We start from the raw sequence: 12,718 nt of genomic DNA, 5'->3' as shown, positions 1-12,718 counted from the left end.
GATTAAAGGGAGCAGCTGCAGCCAAAGCTTAGCCTGGGCCAAACACGATTATGCTCCCCAGACCATGCCAACAGCCCAATGCGTTATTCCAGCAGCAATCAGGGTCCAGCAGGGAGCTACAAAGTTGATCAAGGGACTGGAGAATCTCTCTCACGAAAAAAGACTGAGGGAGCTGGGCCCGTTCAGCCTCAAGAAGAGACAACTGAGAGGGGACCTCATCAACTGTATCAGTGTATGAAGATGGGATGCTTGGAGGATGGAGCTGGGAGGATGGAGCAGGCTCTGCTTGGTGGTTCCCAGCAACAGGACACGAAGCAACGGCAGAAACTGATGTCCCACCTGAACATGAGGAAGAACTTCCTTACTGTGCAGTGACCGAGCACTGGAGCAGATTGCCCAGAGAGGCTGTGGAGTCTCTCTCCCTGGAGATACTCCAGAATTGGCTGGACACAATCCTGTGCTGCGTGCTCTGGAATGACCGTGCTAGAGCAGGGAGGTGGGACCAGATGACCCACGCGGTCCCTCCCAGCCTGCCCCATGCTTGTAATTGTGTGACTGAGACCAGTCCGACCCTTCGCGCCGTCCCAGCTCCCCCGTGTCCCCGCCCGGGGGGCAACGGGGCTTCGGCCTACTTTGAACCGCCCGCCCGCGCCGTCAGCTGTGCCTCGCGAACCAAGAGAACACCCGACGCATCCTTAGTTTGCCGCGCCCGGCCGCGCCCGATTTTTTTTCTTCTCCCCCCACCGGCGGCCGAAAGCCGCCCTTGCGGCCTCGCTTTGGCGCGGGGCGCGCCGATTGGTCGGTTTGAACGGTGGCGGCGCGGCGCCATTGGCGGAGCGCGGCGGGCGGACGGTTCGAATGCGGCGCGGCCCCGCCTCCCGCCCGCTCGCGTCCGTCCCTGTGCGGCGGCTCGTGCAGCGCGCGGCGGCTCCGCAGGTGAGGGGAGAGGAGGGGACGGGACGGGGCTGCGCGCTCCCGAGCCGGCCGGGGCAACCCCGGGCTCACACCGCGGACACCCGCGCCTTCCTGGCCCAGGGCAGCCGGGCAGGCAGCGGCGGAGCGCCCCGGGGCTGCTGGGCCCGGTGAGAGCGGGGCGGGGGTTGGGTCGGACCGGGGAGGGGGGGCCCTGAGCGGCGAGCGGGCGCTGCTCGCCCCAGCCGGAGCTCGGCGGCCTCCCGCAGCCGTAGGTGACTCGGCCAGTACCTCGTAACCCCTCTGACTTCGGTGCCGAAGCCCCGCCGTGCCCGGCGGAGCGGGCCCGGAGCAGCGCGGGAGGTGTGAAGGGCCGGCCCCGGCTGTGCTCTGCACTTACCCCCTGACACACGGGACCGGTGTTCCCTGGCACGGCTGACACAGAGCCCCGCGATTTTTACGTAGTACGGTTCCTGCGAGTGAGTAACCACGTAAAACTGGTGGGCGGCGTGTGTTTTTTTCAATTCCGTGCAGGAGTTTTCTTCTTCACACACACACAAAAATATCTTTCCTTTGAGTTGGTGCCCGCTCGCACTTCGGGATGTTGGTTTTCTAGTTTGAACTCAAAACCCTGGTGTTTGTTTGAGGAGAACAGTGTTTCACATTACACCTTAATTAGTAAGAACTAACGAGCTTCTAAAGACCTGGCACAGTTCCAGCGACTTGGCTGTGGTCAGGACAGCAACTGTTCACCCTCATTTGCTGTTTCCTTTTCCTTTTCGTTTCAGGGATATCCACAGCAATGGACGATTACACAAAAATAGAGAAGATTGGGGAAGGTAAGTATGGGGAACAGTGAGACTTCTAATGCTCCACAATTCGAGCTATCGGGTGCCACGGAAGCTCTGTGCACTTTGGCTATTAAAGGAACCACTGAGATTCAACTATCTGGCTAAATAAGGCTGTGGCTTTCTATGGCAATTATTTCTATATGTAAAAGCTTTCAGCCAGCCCTTCTTTTGAAAATTACATGGTCTCTGGAAACAACTGACCAGTGCAAGAAAGGGCCTGCCTTCACACTGATGGTGTAATTAATATTCTTCCGGGGGCGGGAGGGGGGGAATATGTTCTGAGTCCTGAAACCAGCTTTACAATTCAGGAAGCTCCCCTGTTCCTGCATATATGAACTTACCAGTTGTTCCTGAAGTTATGCTACATGGCATACTTTTGCTTGGAGCTGCTGCTAGGGAGTAGGTTTTGTGGATTATCCTGCTTTGATTATATCCAAGCACTGTGGTTGTCAAGGGAAAGTGCAGAGTGTAAACCTCTGTGAAGAAGTGAATTTTAACAGTTAATTTACTGCGAGGCACTAAGAAAATGGCTTCAATGCAGATGTTAGTCATAGCCCCCTTTTACTGGAAATCCAACCTATGTTAACTGTGGAAGTCAGGGTGTTTTATAATGCTTTAATCCTATGTAGACTTGAGAATTTGAAGTATGTTGCTCTGAGAATGTGTTCTGAGGTAATTGCAAAATGTGTGTGCTTAGATCTTGCAAACAAAGCTTTGTAACCGAAGCCTTGTGCATGAATCTTTGAAAGAAACTAGTCTGAGCTTCATGTGAGGGATTAATGCTTCAAGAAGAGTAAAAAGAGAAGGTTTACACTGTCTTGGTTTGAGGGTTCTACTTCTGTGAACACTGATGATTAAAATGGATTGATTTGAGATTTAATAGTGGTTCCAGTTTTAGCTTCTGCTGAGACCCACAGCACTACCTTCTCCCCTACATGGAGGATTGAGCCAGAGGTATTTCTATAGATCAGACCCATGGATGGTTTGATCTTAGATTGCAGAAGGAGCAGTACTTTTATTTGCAGCTAAACCTTCAGTGTTTTAATATGATCTGTCATTGGCAAAATCATAACCCCTTGGGGATGAGGCAGTATTGTGATCTTGCCTGGAAGTTATTCAACACAAAACTCAAATAGTATTTGATTTTACAACTGCATCTTCCAAATATTCACCTTTCATGCTCAGGCTGCTAAGTACCCTGACAGTTAGTGGGTGGCATGCTTTAAACAAACAGAAATATTGCTTGGTAAACTACCAGAGTTAAACAGTAGGTCATAATCAAATCAGGGCTAAGAGTTGGACTTGATGGTCCCTGTGGGTCCCTTTCAACTCAGTGTATTCTGTGATTTAAGGACTTTGCCTATGTTAGCAGTTCATATTTGCAATGACTTATCTGTACCTGAAGCTGGTACTTCCTATATGTGTTTCACTGTCTTTTTGTTCAGGTACCTATGGTGTTGTGTATAAAGGTCGTCACAAAACCACAGGCCAGGTGGTTGCAATGAAGAAAATACGTCTAGAAAGTGAGGAGGAAGGTGTTCCAAGTACTGCTATCCGAGAAATTTCTTTATTAAAAGAGCTGAATCATCCCAATATAGTCTGGTATGCATATACTGGTATTTAGCTAAACTTTGAAGGGCACTAGGTCCCTTCAGATAATAAATTCTTTTCCCACTGTTTTAGTGAGGTGAGAACTACTTTGCTTAATACAGTATCTGTTTTGCAGCAAACTGTTAAATTCCCAAATCCCATTATTACACCAGTTTTTTAATTAAGCCTTCCTCATGCTGCCTCTCACCATTCAAGGAATCTAACAAATTTTTGCTGATTTAGAAATTTATGTAAATTCTATCTTCAGGGAGGTTATTGTGAGAATGGATGCAGCATCCTTCACGAAAACTGGCTGAAGCTGTTACTTTAGGCAGTCTCAAAATTTAATTTGCTGCCTTGGAATAGAGCATTTGACTTGAGTGTTCTTAAGTGAGCCCCTGTCATCCATCTCCTCCCTGCTGTTCTGTAGCAGGAATTTATGTGTTGTGTATGGTGCTGTCATAGCTGGCACATCTGAGCAACAAGTGAAACTTCCATCAGTGACTACTTGACATGTGGAAATTAATTGCAGCTATTGTCTTCCCCACAAAATATTTGCTTGCTCTTTGATGTAGCAAAATACTTGATCTTGACTGTGCATTAAAACTGGCCAAGTTTCAGCCAGGTAGTGTCTCAATGTACGTATGCTTGGGTTTAGGAAACCTTAAACTCTAATAAGGATGAAGGAGATACTTAGAAATGTGTGCAAATCCTGCTGTGTCTACTAGGTTCCTACTGTAATGTTCCCTTAAACCCTCCTAGTAATCAGGCTCTGCTGTAATAAGCCAGCTTCAAAGAGAAGTCAGGCATCAACACCCACAGGTGTTTGTTTGTTTTTAAAGGCAACAGTATTTTTTCCTCAGGCTTCCTGTGTCTGATATGAGGGAACATAAGTTTAAGAGGAAGCATATAGGTTTTTATCTCAGTGACACTCTTTCAGATACACTTGATTTTCCAGATAACAGTATAACTCACTAAGTCTGCTGATGTTTGAAAACTTTTAAGACTTCCATAATGAAGACCTGGAAATGTCTTTATCCCTGTTGAGAGGGGAAATGTAATTGAGTCCATGCATTTTGCAGTGGAGTTAATTGTATACTCAATTTTTAGTCTTCAGGATGTTCTTATGCAGGATTCAAGACTGTACCTTGTCTTTGAATTCCTTTCCATGGATCTGAAGAAGTATTTGGATAGTATTCCATCTGGCCAATATTTGGAGCGTTCCCGTGTTAAGGTAATGAGGACAATTTCTTAATATAGGAGGGAAATTAATCTAAGGATAACCTAGTAAGCTATAAGCAGCTCTTATTTTCAGTATAATTAACTCCTTGAGGAGACATGAAAGGTTAAATAAGCAGCTGTGGATAATAAGATGAAATGTGAGTTTTGCTCTCTAATGCCACTTCAAATTCTTTTAATTACTGAGATTAAACTGCCTTAAACTAATCTTAAAAAATAAATTGTGTGGCTTTTTGGTTGATATTAACTCTATCTGCAATGCTTTGGATCTCCATTTCCTAATACTGTGGGGTGAGCTAATGTAAGGGAACACCTTTGTGTTGCAGACACTGAGGTATACTAAAGGTAACTCCTTTGGTTTTTTCCTCCCACTTCATCCTTTCTAGAGTTACCTGTACCAAATCTTGCAAGGTATTGTCTTTTGCCACTCAAGGAGGGTTCTGCACAGAGACCTGAAACCTCAGAATCTCTTAATAGATGACAAGGGGGTGATTAAACTGGCGGACTTTGGATTGGCTCGAGCCTTTGGAATTCCAGTGCGGGTCTACACTCATGAAGTGAGTTGGAACATACTTTTGGTGGTTTGCACAGTGCTCACTAGATTACTATTAAAAAAGAATCATGCATGTTTTGAAGTTGTAAACTAACAAAACAATCAAAAAGTTGTATTTTGGTTTTCCAAAACAGTTTTCTACCTCTTTGACTGTGGTTTTATTCTGAAGTTCCAAAGCATCTTACGAATCCCACTATTACCTTGATAGTGATTTAGATGGGCTGGAACTTGTTGCTCACTGTCTCATAAGGGCATTTTTGCTTCACAAAGCACTCAAGTCTGAGGGTTTTACTGGATGGGTGCTAAAGGCTTCCTGCCCTTTGGGAAGTAGTGTAGGCAACTGCTTGGATTGCAGCAGAAACTACTGCAATGGAACTTGTTTGTCTACAAATTCAGTTTTAAACTAGTATTTTCACTAAAACTTCTAGCACCAGCTATTATTTTAACCAAAGAAGCTGAGAATGCTGCTTAGTAACAGATGAACTGTTGTGCTTGCTGTCAAGGAGGAGACCTGATTTTACAAACTTAAACAACTTGCCTTGTTCAATAGGTAGTGACACTGTGGTACCGGTCTCCAGAGGTGTTGCTGGGATCTGTTCGTTACTCTACTCCTGTAGATATATGGAGCATAGGTACCATATTTGCTGAGCTAGCAACTAAAAAGCCACTTTTCCATGGGGATTCAGAGATTGACCAGATCTTCAGAATCTTCAGGTATGTTAGGCTGAACCTTCCCTGCTACCTGTGTGGCACCACACAACAGTTGTGTGCTCATTAAAAGCATAGTCATGCATACACATTTCAGACTAAACTGCTTAATGTTCTGCTTATGCCTGCACAGAGCTTTAGGGACCCCCAACAATGAGGTATGGCCTGATGTGGAATCCCTGCAAGACTATAAGAACACGTTCCCAAAATGGAAACCTGTCAGCCTTGAAACACATGTCAAAAACTTGGATAAAGATGGACTTGATCTGCTGGCTGTAAGTATTCTTTCTTAAACTGCTGAACCGAAAGGGGCTGTTTCACATACTCCAGAATACAGAAAGCTACACTAATCAGCTGTGGCCAGAAGGGAGATATGGAGATCTTCAAATTATCAGCAGTGGGGTGAGCTTTCATTCTTGTAGAACTGACACCTTGTGTGACATTCACTCCTTTCATAAATAATACCAGACTACTTTTCACATTAACAAGTTATGCCTCAGCTTTTTTTATACTAATAAGCCAGGTACAACTTGACAGTGAGGATGAGCTTTTACAACCAGATCTAAAGTGAAGGCTCCTGCCCATAAACTATCACCTTGCTGCTGCCAGCACTAACTGTGATGTGGCTGTATGTCTGCTGATCCAGTTGGAAATGTTTTTTATGGTAGCATATGGGTTCATCTTGGTGGGCTCATCTTGATTTAACTTCTGTGATGGTCTTAACTGAATAAACAGTGATGGAAACAGCTGAATGTATTGATTAGCTGTGAGACCAGAGACTTAGTTTGTCTGTCTGTAATGTCTGTCTCAATTGCCTTTAAATTTTGAGTTAAAGATTTTTGGCTGTGGTGTATTAACTTTTAATTGATATATTTTGTGTCAAGTGTGAGTTTCCTTTAGTTCTGTGGCCATGCAGTTAAACTACCACACCAGGCTTTTAATTGATAGGCTCTTCATCAAATTTTTCCATTTAGTGCACTCCCAGCCTCTGTGCTGCCACTGTGGACTAATTTAGGTCACAACTTAGGTGTGCTCTTGGATATACTGAAGTGTAATAATGTATCTTGGTTGTCCTTTGGCTGTTCTAAAGCTGCATTTACACAGTGCAGTCTTACCTGTGGGTTGTGGGGTGGGTGCTCTGTGTGTAAGATAAGCTGACACTGCAGAACCACCTTGGTACAGGGGCAGCCTTGTACAGCCATTACCTGTGCATGTGGCTCATGGTTTTAAGCAGTCACAAATTACTTTTTAACCATATTGGTATGACTTTGGCAAAATACTCTGAATGAAGGAGTGTTGTCCAAGAAGCTCAAATGACCACAGTTTCTCAGTTCTGGGTTTTTTTTGTTTTTGTTTTTTTGGGGGGTGTGTGAACAGAGCCACAATTTACATTGACAGCCTGAACATTGTTAAAGATGTAGTTGTCTTGGGAAGCTCTAAATGTTGCAGCAGAATTGTCTTATACAGATAAGTGACTTAGGCTGACACATTTCCCCCATGACCACTGACAGCATCATTATTAAATCAGTTTGAAATAGAATTGTTACTGATTGTATTTACAAACTAAAATAAATTGTTTGATTGGCAAGAGAATCTTGTCCATACACTTAAACTGACCTGCTAAGCACTCATCTGGGCTTAGGTGTGGCTTCACTATGTAAAACCAATGTTTTGGGTTGCTGTGAGTAAAGGCAAAAAACCTCAATGCTAGTCTCAAAGCATATAAAATTCTCTAAGATCTTGTACAGTTTTGCCTTAATTCAATAAATGTTGATATTTTAGTTTGCTAATAATGCTTGGTGACAGTGGTATTCCTGATGGGAATCCCTTTGTTTCCTATGGCTCTTTTAAGCCTGAAGCAGTAACAGAACACATGTAAATAATTAGTGTGTAAAGTAGCTGTCTTTGAAAATATCTTAACACAAAAATGTCTAATTCAAGTTGCTCGAGTGAGGTTGTAAATTTGAGACCTTCATAAGCTAAATGATTTCTGTGGCCAGCATTTGAAAGTACTTAATTGCTGTCATCAAAAGCTTTGGACAGACAATAGATTCCAGAAAAAACTACGTTCCAGACTGCTCACGGAAGAAATTGTCACTTAAACCAGCAGCTGAAGTGCTGTAGTCTCAGTGTCACACCATCCCTTTTACAGAGAAATTTGCCTCTTTGAGTCGATTTTAAGGGACCCTTTGCTATCAGTATTTACTATAGGACACTGTTCTGGGTTACAGCTAATGGGAACCTGTCACAAGGTAAAACTGGACCTGCAAGGTTAAATCTAGAGGCAGAGTGGTATTTGGCAGAGGTTCAGAGAATATAAATGCAAATTCAGAGGCTTAAATCGACTTGGAAAGGTCCCTGTAGGAAGAAGTATAAAGATAGTTAAATGTCAAGACTGGATACTGGGCAGAGTAATACTGGTTAAGTTTTGTTCTGGAAGACAAATTTGTGGGGATGAGGGAGAGGCAGCTGGTAGAATCCTGATTACTTAAATTTTTGAAATGGGCTGTCCTTTATTAAGGAGACAAAGACTTTGCAGAGACTTTGCTAGTTTTGGGTCTAGTAGAAAAGTGCTGAATGCTTCATTCCTTTTTTGACCCCTTGTATGATATAAACTGTAGGTGCCTTTTTTTTTAACTGCTAGCAAAACAAAGTTTTTGCCTGGATTAGAAAGTTCTGGGGCTATGAAACCCCTTCTTTGTGCTCTCATCCCCTTTGCTGAGGTATTCAGTTGAAATAACTTATTGCAAAGAAACTCAAGTTTTAACTCTTCTTTTCAGTTCTATGTGCTTGTAATCTACTTTCCTGTTTGGATTTTGAAACTGTGATCACTCTCTTGTATTTTAACTGTAAAGTTCTTCACCAAGCTGAGTAAAAGCAATTTGACAGCACTTTCTTCAGTGTCAGTAATGAAACAAATATAAGAGGTTTGGGGCTTTAACAGCCTAAAGCTTATTAATTTCCCTTAGTAAGAAGGTGAGACAAATAATTATTGCCACTTGATGCTGGTTCTGGATTTAGTCAGTGCATGTGGAACCCAGATCCAGGGAAGGGCTTGGTCACTGAACAGGGAGGGTATGTGTGATTCTGTTATGCACTGCTACTGCCCTACCACTGACTTGTAGGTGCAAATAACCTCTCCAACTGTGAGAAATCATGGAACAAAGAGGGAAAATGTCTTTATGGTTACTTGATGATTATTATTATGGTAATACCTACCTGTTTGACATGATTTTAGTTCATATTTCATGAAGGAGTGTGTTTCTTTTTTTTTCTTTCAGAAAATGTTAATTTATGATCCTGCAAAAAGAATTTCTGGCAAAATGGCCTTGAACCATCCATATTTTGATGACTTGGACAAATCCACTCTTCCTGCTAGTCTGATTAAGAAATAACAGACCTTTGGACTAAATTGTTCACAATGAAAAAATTGTGATTACTTTCACTCTTAAGTCTGTAATCTTTGTCTTTCTGCTCTAAAACTGTGGCTGTTTTCAGTTTGTTTTGTTTTAAGTGTTATCTAAATGTAAATATTAACCTTTTAGTGCTGAGTTCAAATACAATGCAAATATTGCTGCAATTATTGCAGTCATCTTTCTATAAATAAAGCTTTAAACCCAGTGAAGGACTGAATTCATTTCCAGACTATGGTTGCTCTGCAAGAGGACTCGTATTTTGTTTGGAATGCACTTGTAAGGTTCCACTTGGCTAAGAAAAGCTGCTAACACTACATTGTTGTTCTTGATAGGATAGGAAATTCTTGTCAAGTTTGAGTTGTTTCTGTGTGATTTCAGCTCCAATTTGACCTGAGCATGGCAACTGATGTGCCAAGGGATGTGTACTTTGAGATGTTGAAGAATTGCAGCTTACTACAGTAAAGTAAATGGCCACAAACTAATTTTAGGGTTTGAGTTTTTGAAGGCAGCTGCAAGTCTATATTTAAGAAAAATCCCTTGCTTTTCTGGAAGGCCCAAGAATGTACCTAGATGTTGGCATGCAAACTAGTGAATTGGCATATTTCCAACTCCTGGACCACTTAAGGTATGTTATCTTAAATTTTACATGGACTATCTATACAAATGTATAACTGCCCAGCAGGGCCCCTTCCACCTGCTACTAGTAATGCAGTTCTACTTTAATGAGAATCAGAGAATCCCCTGGATTATACTTGAATTTGGAAACCAGTCTGTCTTCATATAGGAATAGTCAAGTAAATGTTGACTTAACGTGACTGCAAGGAATTGCAATCAAAGACTCAGATACTACAATGGCTATAGACTTTCCCATAATTACAACAGGAGCTTTTTAAAGCTCCCCAGCATTTAACTGAACAGGTGAGAGTACTGTAAAAAGTTCAAATATGTATGTGCTAATAGTTGATTGTATGTTACTTTAAAAAGTTGCTTAATTGAAGGCAGGGGGAAGAAAATTGTGATGGCTGACTTTTTTTTTTTTTCCTGTTAACACCAGTAATAGGATGCAATTTTAAGGCCAAGTATTAGGGACCTAATAGGTCTGCTTTTGAATTTAATGACTTGATATGGGCTTTACAGGTCAAGGGATTGTGTTGCTGGTGCTAATTAGTTACCTTGGTGTGTGGAAAAGAGGGGAACCTGCCAGTGCTCTAAAAACCAGAAGTTAATGGACAGGCAAACTAATTTTTTTGTTTGCAATACTGGTTAAGCCTGATTTTTCTTCTGTATGTAGCTGGTGCCTGTCTCAGTTTCATGTCATATGGTGAACACTTTAGCCTGTCTAACAAACCAAAGTACTAAAGTTTCTAAAGAAAGCTGCTTTTTAAACAATAATTTGAAGAGTCTGAAATCCTTGTCTACCCAAGCACTGTTGCAACTGGTGGTGTAACATCATTGTAGCTCTGAATGAACTGTTATAGTGCTCCAAGCAAATAGGAAGGGGGAAGGAACATAAGTGTCCATCTGTGCCTGAGGTCAGATCAGGTGGCAAATGCCACCTGATCCCTCAGAGACATGATTCCCTGTAACAGCTCCACTCTAAAACATTATCAAAGTTGTCAATGAGGCAGATCACTCCCTTTAGGGAAAAATACATCATTGACTCTTTGTAACTGCCCTGCTGCTGGACCTGGCATGTGGAAGGTTTGTGATGTTCAAGTTTTGGCTATTTAAGATTCCATTTAATGCTGGTAAAAACTGGTGGTGCCTTGCACATTGAGGGGGGGTGGTGGGGTTTAACCCCCTGGGTGGTCATCAGTAAACCTATTTATTGCTACCTATTGCAGTAGCTTTCTTCTAACTTGTAAGAACTGGGGGTGGAATTACTTTATTTAAAAGTGGTCTGCTCATGTTTAAAATAAGGTTCCATAATGTAGTGTTATTTTCGGTATTTCCTCTGGTGCTGTGGCTGCTCAGTATCACGTGTTCTACCAGAGCTCAGGAAAACCCCAGCTGGCAATGATAAACTTATCTTGGTGTTTTACTTAACTTGTGTGTCCTCTATCCCATTAGGAAGTAATGTAGGTGAAAAAGCTTGGTATATACAAGAATAGGATTTTACACAGGATCAAATTAGGGCTTTGGTGATGGGGTTTTTTAAGTTGCAAAGCAAGCTTTTTTTTTTTTCCAAACAGCCAACCACCTACTAGGTACTTGTAGACTGAGTTCAGCTGCTTTTATTTTCCTCAGATGTAAATAATTTCAGTGAGAATTTGGTATTGCCATCTGCTGCTTTTAAAATAAGTGGTTCTTAAAAAATTAGTGATTTTACGGGGAACAAAAAAGAAAAAGTTGACTTTCTAAATCCTTGATTGGGATAAATATTGCAAAAGCTGTTAAAAAAAAAAAAATCCCTGTACCTCTTCATGTTCTGAGGAGGTGTTGGGGTCAGAAGTGGTCCTTCCTGGGCCAGTACTTTTGCTGCAAGAATTCAGTGAATCCATCCTCTCTTTCCTTTGGACAGGCAGAGCAGGGTTGGCTGTGCTGCAGACAGTTTCATTTACAATCTGTTCTTTCCCAGGGACTTATCTTCTCGTGTGTGTTTTCCTATTGTTGTTTAGGTGCCTTTATGGCACCTGGAGATGGAACAGGGTCAGGAGATAGACCTTTTCCAGAAACTGCTGCTACTAACCATGCACAACTCATCTCTCCATGCATTTTCTTCTTATCCAGTTTTCACAATCCCCAGCAATTTCATCATAACTGTGGTTATCTCGCGCTTATTTTTTTTGTCTTAAATATTTTCTCCTGTCATACATTAGCCACTTCTAGGGTCATGCTTGCCCTTGAAAGTGTAAGTCTGTTTAATGTCCTCTGAGGCTCTCATTATAAACCCCCCCTGGCTGGGTGTGCTGTTACAAATCATATTCGCTGCCCAGGATTTACTGGGGTAGGAGAAGCAAGAAGTTTCATGGAAGAGAAAAGATGATGTTTCAGGCAAGGGCAACGCCAGGAAGATTAATACCCAGCACTTCCCACCCAGAGGTTGGAATGCTCTGCATTAGCATTAACCAGATAGATGAGTGTATTCCTTGCATCTGGCCGAGCTCAGGCCTCTGGAGCATGGAATGTGCTAGGAAATGAGGATGTTACCTGCTGTGGGACACTGTGTGCAGTTAGTGTCAAAGAGAATAAGGTAAGACATAAGAATAATGTGTATGACAAGGGGAAGGAAGTCAATAATTTAAAAAAATCTTATTAAATGAAGGAAAATGCTGCACACCTCTGAACAATCAAAGTTGGAAAGTGTCCCTTATGTATAAGCTGGTTTCTGAATGAGGACTAAAGCTGCTCTTAACAGAACAGCCCAGGGAGATACCAGGCTTTAGGGGCTGGGGAGGCACTGCCTTGAGACAGTCCTGCAGCAACTGGGAACTACAATTTTGGTTTAA

At 42.5% G+C, this 12,718-nt stretch overlaps 1 protein-coding gene across 3 annotated transcripts; it reads left to right on the top strand.

The window, feature by feature from the left end:
- Window positions 1–860: 860 nt before the first annotated feature.
- On the top strand, window positions 861–9,473 carry CDK1 (cyclin dependent kinase 1). Of its 3 annotated transcripts, none has more exons than XM_064662379.1 (8): window positions 862–936; window positions 1,701–1,751; window positions 3,209–3,365; window positions 4,464–4,587; window positions 4,979–5,149; window positions 5,696–5,859; window positions 5,987–6,128; window positions 9,135–9,473. In XM_064662379.1, the coding sequence occupies exons 2-8, from the start codon at window positions 1,715–1,717 to the stop codon at window positions 9,246–9,248; spliced, it is 909 nt and encodes a 302-aa protein (XP_064518449.1). In that variant the 5' UTR covers window positions 862–936; window positions 1,701–1,714; the 3' UTR covers window positions 9,249–9,473. The 3 variants fall into 3 exon arrangements, with proteins under 3 accessions (XP_064518450.1, XP_064518449.1, XP_064518451.1); XM_064662381.1 differs by lacking the exon at window positions 862–936 and adding an exon at window positions 945–1,082; XM_064662380.1 differs by lacking the exon at window positions 4,979–5,149 and having other exon boundaries at window positions 861–936.
- The last annotated feature ends 3,245 nt before the right edge of the window (window positions 9,474–12,718 follow it).

The sequence above is a fragment of the Pseudopipra pipra genome, chromosome 8, assembly GCF_036250125.1.
Source record: "Pseudopipra pipra isolate bDixPip1 chromosome 8, bDixPip1.hap1, whole genome shotgun sequence".
NCBI classification, from domain to species: domain Eukaryota; kingdom Metazoa; phylum Chordata; class Aves; order Passeriformes; family Pipridae; genus Pseudopipra; species Pseudopipra pipra.
This window is presented reverse-complemented; position numbering and strand designations above follow the sequence as displayed.